The sequence below is a fragment of the Echinops telfairi genome, unplaced genomic scaffold (genome assembly GCF_000313985.2).
Source record: "Echinops telfairi isolate 266 unplaced genomic scaffold, ASM31398v2 ScPeMD7_7421;HRSCAF=8459, whole genome shotgun sequence".
Taxonomy (NCBI): domain Eukaryota; kingdom Metazoa; phylum Chordata; class Mammalia; order Afrosoricida; family Tenrecidae; genus Echinops; species Echinops telfairi.
This window is the reverse complement of record NW_022111321.1, coordinates 81,708-105,438: the sequence shown is the minus strand read 5'-3', so window position 1 is coordinate 105,438 and position 23,731 is coordinate 81,708. Positions and strand designations below refer to the sequence as shown.

Below are 23,731 nucleotides of genomic sequence, written 5' to 3'. Positions count from 1 at the left end.
GACCCCTGCCAGCACTGAGATGCTTAAACATTCACTGACTTGGCTTTCCTCCTGCAGTCGGCGTCATTGTGTGTTTTGTGAGATGGAGAAAGACTTTGTGTATTGGTGTCAGGCATATGGGCTAATGTTGGACTTGTGAGCTTGGGCAGCACTGGGTTGGGATGTTTTCTTGATGTGCACATATAAAACTCTCTGTTATACATGAGTTTCTGTGGATTTGTCTCTCTGAAGTACCCAGACTAACACACACATGCTTGCAGCTAAGTCTTTCTCTGGCATTTTACAGGCCTCTCAGCCACATGGCCCATTGGCCTCTAGCTGTTTGCACAATGTTACAAACTCATTTAGGCCTGCCAACACATACATAAAGGTCACCTTACGTCACCATAATCCTCGGTTTGAAGATTGACAGCTCTAATTCTGTAAACTAGCAAACCTATCCTGCCCCTGGCCTCCATCTCAAAACTTGCTCAATTAAGTTTTTAAAAGTACCCCACTCCATAAGCCAGTCTCCTGCCTGAAGGCACTCGGTGTCACTTATTTCGGAGACTGGGAAGACCACCACTCTGTCTCATGTTCTGGCTCCTGGTTCTGCAGTTGCTGCTCCTCTGTTATTACTCTGGTGTCACAGCTGCTTATATGATGGAAGAGATTCCATGAGCATGAACCTCAGGGTCCAAAGAATGTTCTCCACGACTGGCTCTTTCCTCTAGCTGGTAGCAAGATCTATCCCCTTTTTGCCTTCTGAGTTGGCCTGAACTCACAATGGCAATCACAGTCAATCCTCTTAACAGTCACTTAGAACCGAGTCCTATCAATATTTTCCCCTACCTTCTCTTGCCTAGGAGCCCTGGCACAGAGGTTACATGTTGGGCTACTGACTGCAAGGTCAGCAGGGCAAAATCACCAGGCTCTCCTGTGAAGAGTTACAGTCTCAGAAACGCACAGGGGCTTAGTTCTACCCTGGCTTACAGGGTCACTTTGAGTTAGCATCGATTTGATGGTGCTGAGTTTGGTTCTTAAAAATCTCTTACCTGGTCCCATCAGGTAAACGTCATTTGGTGGGAGTTACAAAGAGGCAGCACATATCAAGAACTGTGCTATTGAGAGAATATGTATGCACTAATGACAATGGTGAAAAAAGGGGGCTCCAAGAATCGATTTAATACCAATTGAAATGTTTGAAGAAACTTGAAACCCTGGAAACACTCGAATATGCCAGGAAATTTAGAAGACCTGGACAAGCAAATGGAAGAGATCAGTATGTCAATATGTGTACCCATTCCATAGAAAGGTGGCCTCACAGAATATGGAAATTATTAAACTATATCATGAAGATCACTTGGAAGTATAATTTTATGGAAGATCATGTTTTTAAATTTGTAGGAGTGCATGGACAGTGAGCTCCAGAAATTCAAGCTGAATTCAGAAGAGGACTGTATGGCACATGATTGCTGATTTTCACGGACAACAGAGGATACCAGAAAGATGTTTTCTTGTGTTTTATTGACTATGCAAATGTATTTAATTATGTGAAAATATGGATAACACTACGAAGAATGGGAATTCCCGAACCTTTGGTCAATCTTCTTTGGAATCTACACATACTTAGAGACAGACATTTGAACAAAACACTGGGTACTCTATGGTTTAAAATCAGAAAAGGTATGAGTCAGGGTTGTATCCTTTCATCATACTTACTCACTCTGTATGCTGAGTAGATAATTTGGAAAACTGAAATAAAAAAAGAATGCAGAATCAAAATTAGAGGAAAGCTCCTTAACAGCCTATGCTGTGCAGATGGTACACTTTTCCTTTCTGGAAGTGAGGACAACTTGCGGCACTTACTGAAGCAGATCGAAGACTTCAGCTCAGCAGGGATTGCTTCTCAATGTGAAGAAAACAAAAACCCTCACCACTCGAACAATTGAGCACATGTGACAATTGCAGAAAAGATGGGAATTGTCAAGGATCTCATCTTATTTGAATCCATAATCAACACTCTGACAATTGGACAAAAGATGGGAATTGTCAAGGATTTCATCTTACTTGAATCTATAATCAGCACTCATGTAAACAGCTGCCAGCTAAGAAGACAAATATGAATTGATCTGTGAAAATCTCCTTAAAGATTTCTCTAAAATGTCAAAGTACAAAGACGTTGTTTTGAGGATTAAGGTATGAGGACCCAAGGCAAGGTCATGCCAACTGTCTCATGTGCATGTGAACGCGGGAAGCAGAATGGATGCATTTGAATAATGACATTCTCAAAGAATATTGAATATGCCATGGACTGCTAGAATAGCAAATCTGTTTTAACGTTTTTTAGAACAATTATCCGTTTTGTAGAAGCAAAGGCAGTGAGATCTAATGTCACCTACTTTGGGACATGTTATCAGGAGGGACCAGAATCATGGAAAGGACATCATGCTTGGTAAAGTGAAGGGTCATTAAAAAGGATGAAGACCCTAACTGTGATGGATGGATGCAGAGCCTGGAACAACGGTCTCTCACATAGCCATTGTGAGGGTGATGCAGGGCCAAGACCACCAGTACTTCATTCTGTGGCACATTAGGCTGCTACGAGCCACACAACGGCAACACAATGGCACCTGAATCCACTACCACTGAACTAGCAGAACATTTAGCACATTCATAAGTTCCTTCATCTGTTGCCATTACTGACCTGTAGAGGGACATTGTCCATTTCTTCATCATCAGCTTGCATAAAAGTTTAGGAAGTTCCATAATCTCTGGATATAAAAAGAAAAAGGAATGTCTTGTTATATTTGCTAAGAACACAAATCAATAATTCTTTTGAAGTAAGATAATAGAAAACAACGCTGTATAAGCACTGGAGAGCTCTGTATGGTAGTTAAAATGCCAAACCTATACTTCTCCCACCTCCATTTGTCTGCTCTCCACTGGAAACCTCCTGTGGGGAGCAGAGGGTGGCCACATACTTTAGGGTTGACTTCTCGTGCTCGCTTTCATCTCCTAACTCTCTTTTACTCAGGAAGCTGCCTCTGACTTTTGTGGATTGAAGAGAAAGAGGAGAGAGAAAGAGCACAACCACTTCTTCTGCCCTTGGCATCTCTGTCGGCTGACGATGGCTGTGGGTGATTGTTTTAGTCTGGGTACTTTAGAGAAACAAATCTGAGAGAGTTTTATATAAAGGTTAAGTGCACATCAAGAAGACATCCCAACCCAGAGCTGCCCAAGCCCACAAGTCCAACATTAACCCATATGTCCGACACTAATCCACAAAGTCCTCCTCCCACTCACAAAACACACACAGTGATGCCGACTGCAGGAGGAAAGCTGAGTCGGTGAATGTGTAAGCATCTCAGTGCTGCAGGGGTCTCCACAGGGCTGCTACAGCGTTGGGATAGGTCCATGCGGCTTCTCCTTGGGGGTGTCTTGCAGGAAGTGAGCCTTGTCAGCTGAAGCAGGGAACTGGCTAAGGCAGCTGCACCCTGGTCCAAGCATCACAAAGCAAGAGATCCAAGAACTCTAAAGGTGAGGCTCACCAAGCCATTTGTCTCTCCACCCTTCAATTAACCCCACGTGCGTTTATCAGCCAGGTTGGTACAATAAACTAACTACCTCAGTGATGTTTCCATCCACATTGCTCATGTGGATCTCTTTGCAGACTATTGCGAGCTGGATGATGCCACTGTTGAGACCACGTAGACACACAGGACCTAGGGCACCGAACTTCGTTTAGTACTCTGCTGTCACAATCTAGAAAGTTTAAATGATGTTTGAACAAGCAACCTGCATTTTCCTTTTGGGCTGAGTCACACGAATTATGTAGCTAGTCACGACAGAAGCTCTCTAGTGCCTCTCCTTCAGCTGGAAATTTATTTTCTCAACTGAAGATATTTTCTCAGGAATGAGTCATAACTCTATTATTGTGTTCTGAACACCAGGAAACCTATCTCAACTCCCCTTGGGTGGCTTGAATTCCGTCTCACTGGGCTCGAGTGAGGGAGAGCATCACATAACATACTTTATAACTCTCAAAAAATCATTTCTTCTTCTAACTGCTTGACTTCTTCAACTTCAATATTTTTATACCCTAAAAGTCGATAAGTTAGCGAGATTCAAAAATTCAATCATTGCCAATTCCCATGCATGCTCAGGAGTCCTTTAATGTTCAAACAGTCAAGTAGTTGCCAGAAAATTAAAAGGTTGTTGGTTTGAGTCCCTTCCAAAGTCTAGTTGTGAAAAAGGCCTAGAATGTACTTTGAAGATATTAGCCATTGAAAACCCTCTGGAACACAGCTACCCTGTGACATACATGGAGTTGTGATGGGTTGGCATCAACTCCACAGTTCATGCATAGGGGTTTCAGCCTCACTTTGGGAATTGTAAATTCTTGCTACCTATTGTCTTGTTCTCAGCTTTATGATGCCTATTAAGAGATGGAAATATCTTAGTTCAATATTCAGTCATATAATGGCAAAAATTTTTTTTTTGAAATTCAATTGTATTCATTTTTTCTTATACAGAATCAGGAAAGTAAAACCCAGTACCAAACCCTTGGGAAAACGGCTTGATCTGATTGATTTGGCAGGGTACTTTCTGGTATGCATAGCATTCTCAATGAAAAAATATATGCATGTCTGTCATATTACAAAATGCAGAAGTAACATTTTTAAAAAGTTTAGAAGACTAGCATATAAATGATGTAGTGTGTTAGGGAAATGGCCCCTGTCAATCACCCAGTTTTCCAATTAAATTAATCAACCATTGCCATTCCCCAACCCCCAAAAGTTACACTTTCAGAAGTTACTTTTTTATTACATCAGGAGAACACAGATGTAAGTAGAATTCCTGTCTCACTTCAGATCCACCTTCTTCTGCAGAGAACCCTTCTCTTAAGCTGTGGTCAACAGCACCCTGACCAGCCCACTAACATCCTCACTGTTCCCCGTGCTGCCGCTCGATGGCGGAAGGAGTGAAGGAAATGGTTCCTACATCCTAAACACTATGGCGGAACACCTTCTAATGGTCACTGTGATTGAACAGACCTACAGATGGGTTTTGACAATGTATTCACTTTGAGATACTCTATCATGGGAGGGGGGAACCCATCAAAGACTTGTGAAATTCTTCTTCAATTTCACTTCCTAAAATACCTTTTCCATGGATAACTTATGGGGTGAAAAGATATTCATTGATTCACTTAGGATGAAAAAGACTGGACACCCTGGCAGTTGCTTCATCGTAAGAAATGTAGCATCCGTATATGATGAATTTTTCAGGAAATTTTATTTACACTGATAGAAAGCATCCTATGTAAAAGTTGCCCCTCCTTTAGGAACTCTAGTTTTAGTGTTTTCCGATAATGGCCATACTTTGTGGCCTGAACCTACACACACATACACAAATTTAACTATTAGTTATTTATCTATTAGTTATCTATTAGTCAACATATAGTCAGGAGCTATACTTTATTTTGGAAGAGGATTTATGATGCTCAATAAAATTTTATCTTGAAGTTGAAATACTTGAGAAACATATTGAAGAATCCCAACTTTCTTAAGATACCAATACCTTTATCAGTCAGAGACATAGATTTCTTTCAAGTATTTTGAGCATTTCTCTTTTGCAGTAAGCTCTTGGTATGGAAATAAATAAGACAAGCCCACAGGGTTGGGAGCTGACAGATTTAAAAAAAATGGGAAACATACATCAACAAATTTCGATGTAACATGAAAGAAAATAAAGATGTATAAGTGCTTTGGGATTTAAAATAAGAGAGCAGGTGATGCTCTAGGGGAAAATGACAATCTCACTGAGTTATCGTTTCATCTAGATCTTGAAACGCTATGATGATGGCAGATGAAATATGGAGAATCATTTGAAGCTCATATGGAGACAGCGGTCAGTTTTGGTTTGTTGCAATGAGCCAGGTGATAGGATGAGGGCCCGAATTAAAGCTGCAGCGAAGATAAGCAGCATATTAACTGGTAACAAAAGACTAGGTGATGACTGATTAGAGGTGAAAGAGTTGAGAAATAATTCTAGGAAGAATCAATGCCCCCAATTCCTGTTGAATGGAATACAAGTAATATTATAAATGATCTTTTCTGTAATAAATGTTAGCTCATTTGGATTCAAGTATTGAACAGTAGAAATGTAATTTGAAAACTAGGTATTTATTTTACATCATGTTTCATCCTCAAATTTCACTGATTACAGTTTGAGGAATTGCATCTATTTCAATAAAATCTGGAGAGAAAAATAATATTAGATTTGAAACTACTGTGTACAGTAGTTTAATTCAAATTAATAATGTTTAATCATACTGTGTGAGTTTCTGATAGGAGTCTTAATAAAACTACTTTGGACAATTTATTGGCAGTTTCCAGTAAAGGAAAACATGCTTTTATCCCATTGCAACAGGGGAGTACCAGAAAGTCGATATTATGGTGGCCGTTTTCCAGACTATCTGTTACAGATGATAATAGAAGTTAAAAAAGGAGGTACACAACTAGTGGTCAAATGTAGATTTGGAAGAGGCATAAGGATACTATGCTGATGAACTTGTACATGAGCAGGGTTTTAAAAGGCATAGGCATATGTAAAAAGGCACATTATATAATATTCATCTTACTATAAGTAAGCTATATCTTAAATAAAACTTCTTATAGACCATTCTGTACTAGCAGTTATTATAAAGATGGATTCATATGAACAATTATAATTGTGACTTTGAATCATAATATACTGTTATCAAAAGAAAGATGATAAATAGACATAATTGTTAGGAAGGTAGGAAATAAGATCGATGTTGTGACCTAAACAGTTTTCAAATTTCATCTGGATTAGCCAGGTGCCTCAGATATCAAATGTTGTTATTGTTAGGGGACATCAAATCAGTTCTGACTCCCAACGACCCTATGTACAACAGAACAGAACACTGCCCGGACCGGCACCATCCTCGCCAGTGTTACATTGAAGCCCCTTGTTGTAGCCACTGTGTCAGTCTTCTCCAGGATCTTCCTCCTTTTTGGTAACCTTTTCCAGTACCAAGTATGATGTCCTTTTCCAAGGAATGGTCGCCTTGGTAGTGTAGCCAAAACACTTGAGATGAAGTCTCACCGTTCCTGCTTCTGAGAAGCATTCTGGGTCTACCTATTTCAAAACCGATTTGTTTTCTTGGCAGTTCCTAATTAAAATATACCAATGCTTTCTTTATTCATCATCTTGCTTTATTGTGCATATAAGGTGATTGAAAATAACTTGGCTTGATTCATGCACACCACCTAAGTCCTCAAAATTATATCTTTGATATTCAATATTCTAAATAGATCTTGTGCAGCATATTTGCCCATTTGTAATACAACATTTGATTTCATCACTGCGTCTTCTAGAAGCACTGGTTGTGGATCCAATTCAAATGAAATCACTGACAATTTCAAACTTCTCTGCTTATCGCGATGTTATCTATTGGTCAAGTTGTGAAGATCTACATGATCCATTCTGAATATACTGATCTTCGTAAGTGTTTCAAATTGTTTTGTTCTGGCAAGCAAGTTTGTCTCATCTGCATACCACAGATTGTTAATGAGGTTTTCTCCAACCATGAAGCTGTAATCTTCTTCACATGGTCTAGCTTTTCCAGATTATTTGTGCAACATACAGATTGAATAAACAGCTTTGAATTTGAATGTATATATTTTTAGAAGTCTTCTCAAGTGGTTGTCCTGGGCAGCTAAGTGGGAGAGACCCTGGTCTAGGATTTGGGAAGCCTGTTCCAGGCTTCTCTGGAAGTGGTAGGTCACCCTTTTCTTTCCTACAACTCCCTGGGCTATCAGAGTCCAAATGGGAGAGCTTAGTGCACAACATGTTCACAAATCAAATGAAGGAGACACAGACTGACAGCACTACACACCGGCTTAATTTTCAAAGTATCTTTAGTTTTTAGATACAGTGGATTAAATCCAGCAGATAAGAGCAAAGGTCTTCTTTGCTGAGAAACTATTTCTACAGTCTAATTAGCTGCGGCAAGGCCACAGAAGCAGATCCCTCCATGAAGTAGCCCAACACATTAAAGAGTCAGGTTCTCTTCTCCACCAAAGTTTTTTTTCTCTTTCAAATAAAATCATATTTGTGTACACATTTCAACAACTCCAAAGGTCCTCCCTCATCAGTCCCTGGCAAGTAAAGGGTATCTGGAAAAACATTAATGCATTGTTTCTGACTGAAAGTAAGTTCTTCTGGACAAGAAAAAATGGTATTTTTCTAATCATCGTCCGCCTTTCTTCAATCCTAATTCTTTGAACACAGTCTCTACAGACAACCGGGGCATGGCACCAGCATGCTATATTGGTCAAGTTTCATACACCTACTTAGTATATATTAACATTTGTTTACTTTTTATATTTCTGAAATGTCATTTCTAAACGCAGTTGGATTTCCAAACTTAGTTCTGAGATCAGTGTAGGATTTTTTTTTTTTTAATGTGGTCTCATACTATGACCAACTGTTCTCCTGAAGTGGTCCTTTGTCTCATGCTTTTGTTGAACGTTGTACTCCTTTCTCATCACCTATATCATTCCTAGTGAATATTGTATTCATCACGAGAACATCCAATTGTTTTCTCTTTTTAGTGCATGTATTCTAGATAAATTATCGCAAGGAAAAAAATGATTTTAGGCCTTACTAATTGTGAACCACTAATTGGAATGTGCTGCTAGTGATTTATGATCATCTCATAACATACGTGGTGCTCCATAATTGGTAAAGTGGGTGAATGAGCTAGCCTGCTGTTAATCAAAGTACTAGAAACAGAACTTAATTTTAGGTTTTATTCCTGAAAAATACAAGATGGAATGGCCTCTTCCCTTGCAGTATAACTTCCTTTTAAGGTTAATCATTATGGGTGTTCTAACTCAGGAAGGAGTTAAGCAAAGCCATTAAGATAAGTAGCCAGGCATGAAGCGCCCCTCATTCAGATGCCTCAACGCTGGTGATCTGGTGCGCCCATGCATGGAAGCATCTCCATTTGAGGCAAACAAGGGCACATGGGCTCCAGAGGATGATGGTGTGATGCTTCCTGGGGAAATATAGTTATCTACAACTACCTATGACCATCACAAAGCCCGCTTTATTATCACATTGTCCAGATTATTGATTATATTCTGCAGTCATTGAGAACCAACTAATTGCTTGTTGTGTCCATTGTAAAAACCAATCTTTGTCACACAATTTAAGGTACATAACTTGCGTGATTATCACTGAATCCTGAAGCAGCTGAGAGGTAGCAAACCCTGCTGTTTTTTTCTGTATCACATTTCAGAATAAATTTAGAGTTTCTCAAATCAACCTCATATCTGTCTTTGGCTGAAGCAGTGACTGACAATCCTGGACTTTGTTTCTCAGCAACACATTCATGAAACATTGCCTTAATGTTTAATTATTACAACATTAAAATCATAGAGATTCATATTCATTTTAATACTAAAAGTTTAGTACATCCTAAATAAAGCTTCACTGAAAATTCTATTCAAAGCCATTCTTGACTTACAGACATGTTCCCCTCCCTCTTTTGTTGGCGTTTCCTCTTGCGTTACGGTGTGGAATGATGAGGTTAGAAGAGAGGGAGGGATGAATCCAGCAATTTCCTTCTCAAATTTTTGTATCCAGCCCCCTGAGAAAGCTCTTCCTGTGCTCTGTATACATTATAGAAAACATATTTGCTGATTATATAATAGAAAATTTAGTACTGTGATCTTTAGATTTCCCAGTTCACAGACTTCTTTTAAGAGAGAAACTAGTTGGCTGGCCTAGATTGGGTCAATTATTATCCCTGGTTCTGATAGAAGGGGTGAAAGTTGACCACTGTTAATAAAAAAATACTAGCAATATAACATAATTTAAGATGGTGTGTTAAAAATCCAAAATGTAAGTCCTTCCCTTGCAGCAAAAATTCCTTTTAAACTTTTTCAGTAAGGATGCAGTAACTCAGGAAAGAAGCAAGCAAAGTCATTTGGACAAACAATGAAGCCTAAGACCTCAGGGAGTGCTGGTCGAGCTCCTGGAGTAAAGGGAACGAATGGATGGTCTGAGAATCCCCTGAGGGAATGAAGGCTAGTTTCCTGTGTAACCCAATTCCTTTGCCACATTGTTTTTGGGTCCTCCTGGTGGTTTTCAAAACCAGCTAAATTATTTTTTCCCGAGTCTCCCACATAACTTCAGGTATAATTCATTTGTTTGATTTTTACTGAATCTGTGAAGCAGTTTGGAGGGAGTACATCCCACTGTTTCTTTATCTAGTGCTTGCAGAAATAAACTTAAAGTTTCTCAAATCAACCTGCTCTCGGTCTCTTCTTGACCACGGAGATAGGGCTATAGATATCTGTTACTTATGTAATATGACTTTGTCGGAACAGAATCTGATCCTAGAGTTTGGGACCATTCATTAAAGGAAGAGGGGAAGTATAGAAAAGTACGGTGTCATGTCTACTTACATCTCCGAAGTCTACGTGTTGGTATTCTATGACATTGAGGGCAAGGAGAGAAAAAGACCCCAGGCATTGGGGTTGTTCTAGGGGGAAAGAGTCAGAATGTTAAACTATAGTATAAAGAAACTTTGTTAAGTTTTAGAACAAAGATAAATCATCTGGATGAGGTGTCAAAAGGATCCATTTCTACATAGAAAATCCATGATAAAATCATGTTTGACTGGAAATCAATCATCATTGCTGTAGGAGGAGCCAAAGAAGTGGGGAAAGGACCGTAATTGGGTTCCATGCACAAAGACAGATCAGCGAAGTTTACAGGGTTTGTTCTGGGGTCTCCTGACTATCTGGCTAGTTGATGGTCAGGCTACAACTCATAACCACAAAACTGGGTACCATCATTTTCAGCAAGGGCATTCTCGAACATATCTCCTGAGGCAAGGCTGTCCCTTCCAGGACTGCTTCAAACAAACCAAAGACCCTCACTGCCCTGCAGTCAATTCTGACCCATGGGGGACCCTATAGGGCAGGGTAGACCTGCCCCTGTGGGTTTCCCTAAATTGTAACTCTTTAGGGGAGTAGAGCACACTTTGTAGAAGGGAAAAACTTCCCCACCACATTGGTTACTGGTCAGAAAGAACTCAAATGGAAGCTGAATGTGTCAAAAGCTCTCATTGTAAAATGCAGCCTTCAGCAAACCAAGAGCTTAGTGCATAAACACTAACACAGGTAGTCTCAAAGAAGACAGAATGAAGAAAGAAGACAAGGCAAGAGAATTAACCTGACTCCCATGAAAAATTCAGACATTCGGGAATGCTTATTTATAAACAAAAGAACCCTTTCTTAGAATAATGAACTTTCTGTGCTGGCAACGTCGACTAGTGGCTCTCAACCAGGGCAATATCGCCTCCCTTCCCCACAGACAGTTCCATGCGGTGTGAAGATATTTTTCACGTCATGAAAAATCCCCACACAGATTAAGCCTCCATTGAATTCCCTCAAATCATTGACTAGGGCTATGAATAGACTTGCCTTCAGATGGAGCACACTGGAAAGTGGATTGCTGCGGATATAGTTAAGTTAAACATTAACATATCATTCATTTTCCCTTTTAACTCATTTTTAAACTTGTTGTAGTTTTTATTATCTTTTGCTTTGTCTTGGATTGAGATCTTTCTGTGTTTTATTTTGTTGTTAAAGTTAGGTATTTTTATATGATGTTCATTATATGAAATCCAGGATCAGTAATCCATACAGACAGTAACTAGGCTGATAATTTCTTAGGGTTATGGCAGAGCAGGTTTAAGGGTAATGGGGAGCTAATAATAATGAGTTCAAATATGAATAAATACTCTAAAACTAATTGTGGTAAGGATTGGACAACTCTTTTTAAATTTTTTAAAAAATTGAGGTCTCTTACAGATCTTATTAAAATCCATGCATGTATACATTGTGTCAGCACATCTGTACATATGTTTCCATCATCCTTTTCAAAACATTTTTTTGTACTTGAGCCCTTGGTATCAGTTCCTCATTTTCCCCCTCCTTCCCCCTCCCTCATGAACCCTTAATAATTTATATATTTTTTTCATGTCTTATACTGAGCACTCTCTCCATTCACCCACTTTTCTGTTGTCTGTCCCGCTGGGAGGGAGCATACATCGGTTATTGTGATCGGTCTCCACTTACTCCCCACCCTGCACCCCCCTCCCACCTGTTTGCCTTACCCTCCAAGTTTCACTACTCCCCTTATTGTTCCTGAGAGTTTTATCTGTCCTGTATTCCCTGTGTTGCAAGCTTTATCTATATCAGTGTACATGCTCTGGTCTAGCCAGATTTTGTAAGGTAGAATTGGGGTCTTGATAGTGGGGGTGGGGGAGGGCATTAAGAACTAGAGGAAACTTGTATGTTTCATCGTGCTATACTTCACCTGGCCTGGCTCATCTCTTCCTTGTGGCCCTTCTGACAGGGGATGTCTAATTGACTACTGATGGGCTGTGGGTCTCCACTCTGCCTTTCTCTTCATTCATATCAATATGATTGTGTTCTGGGTCTTTGATGCCTGATAGCTGATCCCATTGACACCTCATGATCGCACAGGCTGGTGTGCTTCTTCCATGTGGGCTTCATTGCTTCGACTATATGGCGCTTGTTTATCTTCAAGCCTTTAAAACCCCAGACTCTATATCTTTTGATAGTTGGGCACCATCAGATTTCTTCACCACATTTGCTTATGCACCCATTTTGTCTTCCGCAATCATGTCAGGGAAGGTGAGCATCACAGAGTGCCATGCTAGTTGAACAAAGTGTTCTTGCAGATTGGACAACTCTTTCAAATATATTTAAGCCAATGGATTATTGCCAATAAAACAGTTTTTAAAAATCTATAGAACTAGGTGAATAACATACAGAGAAACAGTAGCTTCATATTTTGATATTTTTGTGCAATAAGGTTTTCTATGATTTCATAGCAGTAAAAACAAAGAGAGACCCTATTATATATGTGCAGTGACCTTGTGACAGTAAGCTATCCCATAGAATACACAAATTGTGGCACATGGCAGCTGGGGGATTTAGAATATGCACTTTTTCATTTTCTCTATGAATATATTCACGTATTTTCAACTTGTTTACTTAACTGGGAAGTATTTCATCAAACCCAAGTTGATGGCCCCTGATGACAAACAATAACTTGTTTGATTACAAGCTTGGGGGTGGGGCTAGAGTAAAAAAATACTCCATGCTTTCTGCAAGAATGTTCTGAAGGTGAGAAAATGAAATATGAGATATTCTAGGCAGGAGAGAGGGACAGAAGCTGATTTTAATGTTCATAACATGGATACTGAATGCATGTTATGCCACATCTCTTAACAGTGTGAGACAGCTCTTCTTGGCTATTGTACAGGGGGGGAACCCATGTAGTCTTTAAAATTAGATTTATACATACATAAAATTTATATTTAACATATTTTAAAATAAGATTTATTTAGAAGAAAGATAAATAACAACGTAAACCAATGCATTTGAAGGAATAAAGGCATCAGTGAATTTGTGTGATGCTCTCTGAAACTTACCATCACTTTCCCAGAATTGAGAACTGATAACTTCAAATAAAGTCCTTCTAACAAAGGAATATCTGGTCTAGGGATCAAAGAAATCATAATATTTCTATTGGTCATTGTTGGTTGTGACAACAAAAAGACAGGTTGGGGTGGAGAATGGACTTCTATCAGATAATTAAATATAGAGGCTTACAGTGATCATTTTCAGAAACTAATTACAGAATGTTTCTCTCATAGTCACCTATCCTTCCTGTGGAATCATAAAACATCACTGCTTAATATTTAAAGAGTTTTAACCAGTATTCCAGAATTTTTCAGAACATCTTGGTTCCAGGACCTCATTTCCCCCAAACAATTTATGAAGCAATGCCTCTTTAACTTATCTCAGAAATTTTAGATAAGAATGGCTCAAAAACACATTCAAACAACTCTCTTTAGTACATGCTGATCATGAAGAAATATTTATGTGGTTCACTTTATACAAAGGGTAGACGTGCCTAGATTCTCTTCCTTAGATTGTATTTCTTTCACAGCCTGTCTTGACCATAGAGAGAAATTACTTTTTAGTTTTTATGGCACTGAGCAATTACCATGTGCAGATAGCAGGGGCTTGTGATGGATTTGTATTGATTCTGTTGCTAAGCAAACCTGGAGTTCAAGATAGACAGGAAAGCGAAGGAACATATTAATTCAGCAAAACTGACTTTCATTCAACTGTTTGGTAAATAATTTTTAAAGAAAAGACATTCTAATTATGAAAAAAGCAAAAAAAAAACCCCAATGCTTTATGAATTGCCTCTTTTTGTGACTATAATACCTTTGGTACATAAGTATATTCAAAGCAGATATTAGAGGGAGAGTTGAGTAGAGTCAGCAGCACAAATCAATTCCTGACATAAAGGGAAAAAACAAAAACAGCTAGTCTCGTTGTTCTTGTAATATCCAGCCTAGTAGAGTGTGATGGGAAGGAGTTTGACACCCGCAATGCAAATATGCAGTTGACTGTAGTTGATGAAGATAAGAAGCCCTTCAATAACTATCCACAAAATCTTGGCTAGTCAATGGAATATTTTAGAGAAATGGATTTTCAACAATTGTTTCCAATTCTGAGGCAGTAATAAATGCATTCAAAGTACATATTATTTGAAGGTGGTATAGAGGTTAGATTGGTAGAGTGAATTTTTGTCATGATATTTGAACTTCCTAGCCCTGTCCCCAAAGGACTTGCTGCCCCCGTCATGACATCAGGGCATGTATTGCCTCTAAGGGTAGCAGTAGAGTTAATAATAAAAGATAGTTTAGTTTATACATATACATTGTAAAAGTCATTCTCAGTGCACACACAAAAAATGTTGAAAGCCACGGTTTACTAGTACAACAACCAGAGTTATTAGAGCTAAAGAATATTCAAGGAGTAAATTTCTAAAACACAGAAGCTGCTAAACTCTTTTCCCCAGAGCAAAAATGCACGGTGATTTCAGTAAGGGTAATTTTGTCAGTCAAAAGAGATAGCACTTCAGCCAGTATCCAAGAGGAGGAGCATCTCAACTCACTGCACTGGACCTTAGAGGCATTTGCATGCCTTCAATTTGGTGCAGCCCCCTTCTCATCTCGGCTAATCCCTGAATTCATAATAAAAAAAGATACCAATGCAGTGCCATTAGAGTAACATAAACTTAACACTCTTTCACCAGGGTAATGAAAATATATATAGGTATATAGAGACAATCTGGTAGAATGTTGAAAAAAATGTTATTATTTAATTATGAAGTTTTCAAATGCAAAGACAAATAAAGCAAAAAATCCAGGGTATACTCCACCAACATTTACTTTAAACAAACAAACAAACAAAACCCTACTGTCCTCAGGTCATTTTGACTCATCGGAACACACTATAACTACCCCTTTGGTTTTCCAAGCCTAGAATCAGTATGGGAGCAAGTCAGCTTATCTTTCTCCCTCAAGCAGCTGGTATATTGGAATTGCAGACCTCGAAGGTAGTAGCCCAACACATAGCTCACTCAGCCCCCAGGGCTGCAAAATTTACTGAAAACTAAAGATTAACCCTATTTTCATTAAGAAGTTCCTTGCATTTCAACTATACGTCCTTCAAAAAACAAAAACAGCTCACTGCCACAGTCAATGCCAACCCATAGTGTGACCCAATACACTTACAACCTTACTCAACATCATTTTAATCCTTTCTGCAAAACATCCCTGTGTTTGCCAGAGCATAGATGTGAATCCTAGGACAAGAGTACAAAGATAAGAGAATTGAGCCCAGGAATCAGGCAATGATCTGAACCTGGGACTGGGGCTGCGCTTAGGGCTAGGGCTGAGTCTTAACTGTGTCGCAAGTTGGATGTAAAGCTGAGACGGAGGCTGGGTCTGGGACTTAACTTAGACCTGGGCTTTGTTTTGTGCCCAGGTTTGGAAAGGGTCTAGACATGAAGAAAGTGCTGGGTCCATGGTTATGTCTAGTTGCTGAGAGAGATGCTCCAGTCATCCTAAAGCTGGAACATGGCCTGGGCTGGTGTTGGGATTGTGCCTGAGCTAGAATAAACCCAAGGCACAGTCTAGGGCTGAACTTAGACCTCAGTTTGAGACTTTAAATAATTAGGTTCTGTAAAAAAGGGAAAGCCAGGCCGGCTGTTGCTAAGCAACAGAGATTTTGCTTCTGATCAACTCAGCAGATATTTTCAGCTAAGTGTGATAAGGGTCCTGAAATTACAGATACTGAGAGATACACAACAGCAAATCTATTATCCCTTCCCAGACCCCTACCTGCCTTTAAGTTCCGAAACCTTGATATCCAAATTAAAGTAAAAGTTTATCAAGAGAAGAACAAAAGTGAAAATACAGCTTTATTTATAGCAGTCTTAATTAATAGGTTGCAGTTATAAGACACTTTGCTTTTCTAATTCTTTTTATGATATATACACTTTATATAAATAATTCACATTTTAACCAAACTTGTTAGCATCGGTGGCTGTGGTTACTGTTTGGGGGATTGAGTGATGACTGTAATTTCCCCTGGGTGATGTAAAGGCTTAAGTGGGAGCTACTGACCAAAAGGCTGGCAATTCAAATCCTCCAGGAAATACTTTGGAAGCAAGTCCTGGAGACTAACTTCAGAGAGAGTAGCCTTGAAAACCCTGGCGAGCTCACTTCTCTCCCAGCATACCTGCGCTCTCCATGACTCAGAATGGACCTGAATAGGAACTGGTTTATGATAGAATGAAAAAGGATGGGATATGATAGGAAGCCAGGTTGAAGAGAGTATAATTTCTTGAAAACAACTCTTTGAACATGGCCGTTACCATTTAGAATCTCATCTTGCTGTACTAGCTAATAGCGTTTTGAGCAATGCGAAGACAGGAGCCAATCAGGGTGCCATGTAGCAATGATGAAACCTACAACTTTCCTCTAGTTCCTAAATGCTTCATCCCCTCCCCCGCATCATGATCCAAATTCTACCTTATAAATCCGGCTAGACCAGAGGATGTACACTGGTACAGATAGGAACTGGAAATACAGGGAATCCAGTACAGATGATCCCTTCAGGACCAGTGGTGAGAGTGGCGATACCGGGAGAGTGGGGTAGAAAGGGGGAACCAATTGCAAGAATCTACATATAACCTCCTCCTTTGGGGACGGACAAAGAAAAGTGGGTTAAGGGAGACATCAGACAGTGTAAGACATGACAAACTAATAATAATTTATAAATTATCAAGAGTTCATGAGTGAGGGGGTGGCGGGGAGGGAGCGGAAAATGAGGAGCTGATACCAAGGGCTCAAGTGGAAAACAACTGTTTTGAGAATGATGATGGCAACAAACGTACAAATGTGCTTGATACAATGGATGGATGAATGGATTGTGATGAGTTGCACGAGCCCCCAATAAAATGATTTTTAAAAAAGAAGAAAGAAAAAGAAATGAACTCATCTGACTTCATAATAGGAAGCTATTCTGACTTCATGTTGTTCTTTAAGTCCTTATTTCTAACACTTCTGAAGCTCTTTGCTGTAGTGATTCGGTTCTTCATCTCCTAAAGTGATTCACTGCTAGCCATTCTCCTGGTATGATGTCTAAAGCTAACATTTTAAAACTACAGTAAACCTATCTTTAGTTTGGGCTTCTATGACATGATAAAATTAAGATGTGATATACCCATTTCCAAACCCACTGCCATGGACTCAATTTTACCTCACAGGGACCCTAATATTCCAAGGCTGTAGACGTTGATTGAGTCAGGACACATCCAAAAAAAAAAAAAGACAGAAGTAATGCATAGAATCACTGTACCAAAAGAATTGGTTGACATTCAACTCTTTCAACAGAATGTGATTAAAGAAGACCAAGGTGTGCTGAACGATACCACTCCAGGAATTGATGAAATACTAAACGTGTTTCGACTAGCTGATGCAGCCCTGAAAACACTCACTGGCCTATGCCAAGAAATGGGGAAGTCATCCATATTTGTGCCCACTGCAAAAAAAAAAGGTGACCCAACAGAATGTGAAAATTATCAGACAATGTTATTAATGCTGCATGCAAGCACAATTTTGCAGAAGATAAGTAATAACGAAAAACATTTGAGAGCTATAAGAGATTTGTGCTAGGTTCAGAGGTAGACGTAGAAAGAGGTCACGTAGATCTTGGTGAGAAGAAGAGAACACCAGAAAGAAGTTTCCTTGATTGTGTGGCTTCTAACAAACTATGGATAACTTTTCAAAGGTTGGAAACTCTAGAACATTTAATGGTGCTGATTTTTAACTGCTGACCTGGAGATTAGCAATTATATGTACCCCCTACTTCACCCGGGCTCCTTTTAGGTATGATACAGAAGTTAAAAAATAGAACTTAGTCTTGATTTTTATAAAAGAGACGGTTTGTGTGTCTGAGAGTGAGAAAGAAAAGGCAATTGAGAGAGAAATACAGATATATAGTCCTGAGCAAACTTCGATCTACCATATTCAATCTTTAATCTACCCTGAGTGGGGACTAAATGAGTGGTTAGTAAATTGACTACTCTCCATTACTAAAAGTTCAAATTCACCCAGTAACCTTTCTACTTTGCTGCACATAGGGTTGACACGAGTGAGAAACAACGAATCGGCAATGAGCAGCAATGGCATCTAGGGGACTTTTAGAAGTTCATGGAAAAATGATTGAACAGATAATGGGATTGTTCCCTGAACCTTTTGAGGACACTTCGAATACGCTGCTGCCTTCTGTTTCTTTTTAAGAATGCAAATTAATTTTAATTTTGAATTAAGGAATCTTGAGGGAGGAAAATTTATTGATAAAAAGCCAGATAATTCAAATTTAATTTGTATTTAACTTTGAATAGCACTGCCTGTGTCATAATTTTATCTAGTAGCACAGAGGATGGATACATGTTTATAGCTCCATATTTTTAAAAAAATCAACACTACTCATAATCTTAATTCTGTCAATTGTGGCTGTTGTTGCTAACATTATTCTAAGGTATGTACAGAACTAACTTGTTCAGTCGCTCTGAATAAACAACTGCAGGAAATCCAGGGTCATGGGAAAATCATTAATCATGATCTTGAGGCGCTAATGTAGCAAAGGAAATCAGAAAGAAAGCTTTAGTCAGCAGGAGCTTAGTATTCCAGGCTGCTATATTGCTTTTTCCCCATAAAAGACAAATATTATGAACAGAGAAAACCTTATCAGTGTTGCTCCTTATTAATGCATTTAGGATGGCTGACAGAGTGGTACTGTTTGTCCCCAGCAATGGAGTCTGTGTGGGACTGTGAACGTTCTACCAGGAGTCATCAGGCCCCAACTTCTAGGAAGGAAGTAGAGGCTCTATTTTCTTTTACTATATTTCAGGAAATGGAAGTTTTGAGTAGTGAAACTTTATTATCTGAACTAAAAATGTCACAGTTAAGAACAGGGTTCTAAAGAATTATGAGAAGGGAAAAAAACAAATGAAAAAGTTTAATAAATATCATAGAAGTAAAGAAGCTTTCTTCTCTAGTAAGAGCTTTTTATATAGCCAAATGTCTAAATGCTAACCAATTGTGAACTGTGCGGTGTTGAGAACATCAAACTGATTCCTAAAAGTTCATGCAATTGTCATTCTCCCCTTTTGAACACTCCTTGGAAGCTGATACCACCTGGCATCTGGTACAAGGTTGGTTAAAGGAGGGAAACAGTAGGGTGGTGTGAGTGAGGCTGAGTCAGATAGTAAAACACAGCTTAAACCCATATTGTATGCTGGTTTACTTGGATGGTTGCTAGTAATTGCCCCAGAAGAATGAACCGTGTGGGATAGATTTCACTAGAAAAGCATGTCCATTCATAGTGTTGATGTAACACCTGTTACAGGTAGGTGGCTTTAAAAATCAGAAGATAATTTTCTCACAGTTCAGGAGGCAAAAGTTCTATTTCAAGACAACTGCTCCAGGGAATGAATGGTGTGTTAGTCCAGGTAGACTAGAGAAACAAATTCAAAGACACTCATGTGTATATAAGAGAGCAACTTATATACAAGAGCAGTTGAATATTGATAAACCATCCCAGCCCACTCCAGATCAAGCCCATAAATCCACTATTAGCCCATATGTCCAATGCCAATCTATAAAGTCCTCTTCAGACTCACAAAACACATGCAATGACACCGAATGAAAGAAGATCACAGGTCAATGGGTGGGAAGTCTTCTGGATCCAGTGGCATTGTAAGCATCTCAGCACTGACAGGGGTTTTATGTGGCTTCTCCAGCTCCAGAGGTCTGGCTCCATCAGCCTTTCTCCACAGGTCTTCTCCACAGGGATGTCTTGCAGGGGGTGAACCTGCATCAAGCCTCCAGTGAGCTATTTATCTCCATAATGCCTCCAAACGAGGTCATCGATCCGAGTCCTGATTGACAGGCTAGACTCCACCCCTTCACTCTGAATCCTCAAATTGACACCAGATTATGTGAGTACCACAAATGGCTTTCTCTCTCAGTTCATTGGGAAGATCTTTAACTCTTTTAGCATCTGTAGCTCTGGTGCTTCTCCAATCCTCATCACTTATACTCCCCACCCCACTTCTCCCAACCCCAATTTGTGCTTTACGTCTGTCTCTAATCTGTTTCTTTTAACTCAGAAGTCACTAGGTTTAGGATACAGCATACATTGATGTGGGCTCAATAACATAGCAAAGAAAGCCCATTTATACTATCTATTCTTATTATCATCATCTCCATTGCTCAGTGAGGAACGTAGGCTCTGGAGTTAGACTACTGAGATACAAATTCTGTCTCTCACTCACTGCCATTGAGTGGATGTGGCTCATAGCAAGTCTATAGGGCAGGGTAGAACTGTCCCCTTGAGTTTCTGAGACTGTATTGTTTATGGGATTAGAAAGCCCTGTCTTTCTCCCATGGAGTGCTGGGTAGTTTCAAACTGCCAACCTTAAGGATCACAACCCCAGTGCATAACCAGTATTCCACGAGGGCTCCCTAATTCCTTCACAACATTTAACTAACTCTATAGCCATTGGCAGTATGCACATTCTTAAGGTGTCTTGGTATCCTCAACTGCAAATGTGGATGATAATAATAATAATAGCATACTTTATAAATTCCTAGAATAATTGAATAGTTTAACGAGGACTTTGAACCAGTTCAAAATACGCCAGTGATTGGTACTGTAGACAAGGGTCATGTATGTGTTGCATAGCAACCAATTCTGTTTCCCATGGTATTTTGATCTGACATGGGTAAGCACTGGACTGCTAACTAAAAGATGGGCCGTTCAAACTCAGTTGGTGCCTGGCATTATCTGGAAGTGTCAGCAAATAGGAAGCACTTTTTAAAGTTTTAAAGTTGCTATTACAAACTTCCTGGATCCAGATGACAGCTGGCGTATCTGGGGAGGAGCAGCAGAACCAGGAGTCAAAACATGGAACAGAGCGATGGACTTCCCAACCCACGAAGCAAGGGAAGATGGGTGCTTTCATGCTGGAGGCTGGCTTTTAGAAGGAAGCGCCCCTGGACACGTTGAAGCTGTTGACCCACAGAAGGGGAGCTGAAGTCCTTCGAGATGGGGCTTACTGGAGTTGGGTACCTCTGGACCCTTAACTCAGGGAGCTGAATTTGCTGACCCACGGAGCTTGGACTGAACTCCTTTGGGTTGAGGTTTACAGCAGAGTGGAATGTTCCTTTTGCCATTTATTAACAGACCTGGAAGAATTTTGTAACATGTCCTGAAGCACAACACAACCGTCAACACTTCTCACTGGCATTACAATTAACTTCCCTAATGAACTCTTTAATCATGAATTTTGTCTGTGAGGATCTGTGTAGCTATCACAATGGATTTTAGACATCAAGGAAGTAAAATAGAAAACATTAAGTAAGACGCTGCATCGCAGCCTCAGTGATGAACCACTTCAAGGTATTTGGTTATTTCCTCGAAGGTTTCAAAACGTTGTCTCCTGAATTCTTGCCCCACATTCAGGGATATATTTTCAGCAAAGGTAAATGTTGTTGTTGTTGTTATTGTTGTTAGGTGCTATAGAGACAGCTCTGACACAAAGCAGCCCTAGGCACACAGAATGCAATACTGAACGGCTCAGGCCATCCTCAGGATTGTTCCGACGAGCCCATGTGGCAGCCACTGTGTCAATCCATCTTGTTGAAGCCCTTCCTCTCTTCCACTGCCCTCCACTTGACCAAGCATGATGTCCTTCTCCAAGGACAGGTATTTCCTGAAAACATGTCCAAAGTAGATAAGATGTAGCTTCTTCATCCTTGCCTCTAAGGAGCATGCTGGCCTTACTTCTTTCCAAACAGATCCATTTCTCTTTTGTGCGGTCCATGGTACTTCTGATTTTCTTCTCAAGCCCCACAATTCAAACGCCTTAATTTGTCTCCAGTCTTCTTTATTCAATGCCCAATGCTAGCATACATAGGAGGTTGTTGAGAATGCCATGATTTGGGTGAGGCATGCCTGAGTTAAAAAGCTATATGCTTACTTTTCGGTACTCTAACGAGGTCTTGTGCAGTATATTTCCCCATTGCAACACATCTTTTGGTCTCTTGACTGCTGCTCCCATGAGCACTGAGCATGGGTCCAAGCAAGACAAAATCCATGAGTTATCTATAGGTCCAGCTGTGAGTGTTTTTGTCTTCTTTACAGTGAGCTGTAATCCATATTGAAGACTGCGATCCTTGATCTTCCTCAGCAAGTGCTCCAAGTCCTCTTTGCTTTCAGTCAGCGAGTTTGTACCGTCTACATATCCATGGTTTTCAATAAGCCTTCCTCCAATCCTGATGATGCATTCTTCTTAAAACAATCCAGATTCTCTGCATGTTTGCTCATCATACACATTGAATAAGTTTGATGAGAGAATACAATACTGTTGTAACCTTTCCTGATTTTAAACCTTGAAGTATTCCTTTGGTCTCTCTGCACAACTGCCTCTTGATCCATATACAAGCTACACATCAGCACAATGAGGTTTTCTGGAAAATTCCCATTCCCAAGGTTAACCACAGTTGGTTATGACCCACACAGTCAAGTGCCTTGGCATAGTCAATGAAACACAAGTAAATTTCTTTCTATTATTCTCTGCTTTCAGCCAACATCCATCTGACATCAGCAAGCACACCCCTTGTTCTAAGCCCTCTTCTGAACCCAGGCAGAACCTCTGGCAGCTCTCATCCATGTACTGCTGCAACCATTGTTGGATGATCTTCAGCAAAATTTTCTTTCGTATGATATCAATGATATTGCCCTATAATTTTAGCATTCTGTCGGTCATTTCTTTGGGGAGTACAATTATAGATTTCTTCCAGTCAGTTGGCCAAGCAGCTGTGTTCCAAACTTCCTAATAGACCATTGTGTGCTTCCAGCACTTCATGAGCTTGTTGAAACATAGCAAGTGGTGTTGCATCAGTTTCTGAAGCCTTGCTTTTGGCTAATGTCAGTGCAGCTTGAACTTCTTCCTTCAGCATCATTGTTTTTTGTTCAACTGCCACCCCCTCCCTCTGGTACAATGACTCTGGATTCTTTCCGTCTTCTTTGGATGCTTCCTGTATCATTCAATACTTTGCCCAGGTGGTTGTTGTTAGGTGCTATCGAGTCAGTTCTGACCCATGGCGACCCCATATACAACAAGACAAAGCACTGCAGGATCTTCTGCCATTCTCACAATGGCTCCTATGCCTGAG

General features: G+C 39.8%; 1 protein-coding gene across 1 annotated transcript in view; it reads right to left on the bottom strand.

Annotated features, from left to right (window-relative positions):
* The window catches only part of LOC123522538, a 45,325-nt gene that overhangs the window by 14,058 nt on the left and 7,536 nt on the right, over positions 1-23,731 (bottom strand). Inside the window, exons 4-5 of the mRNA XM_045297727.1 lie at positions 2,687-2,753; positions 1,706-1,734 (exon numbers count right to left, since the gene is read on the bottom strand). Coding sequence (XP_045153662.1) covers positions 1,706-1,734; positions 2,687-2,753 — 96 coding nt within the window. The remainder of the gene's footprint in view (positions 1-1,705; positions 1,735-2,686; positions 2,754-23,731) is intronic.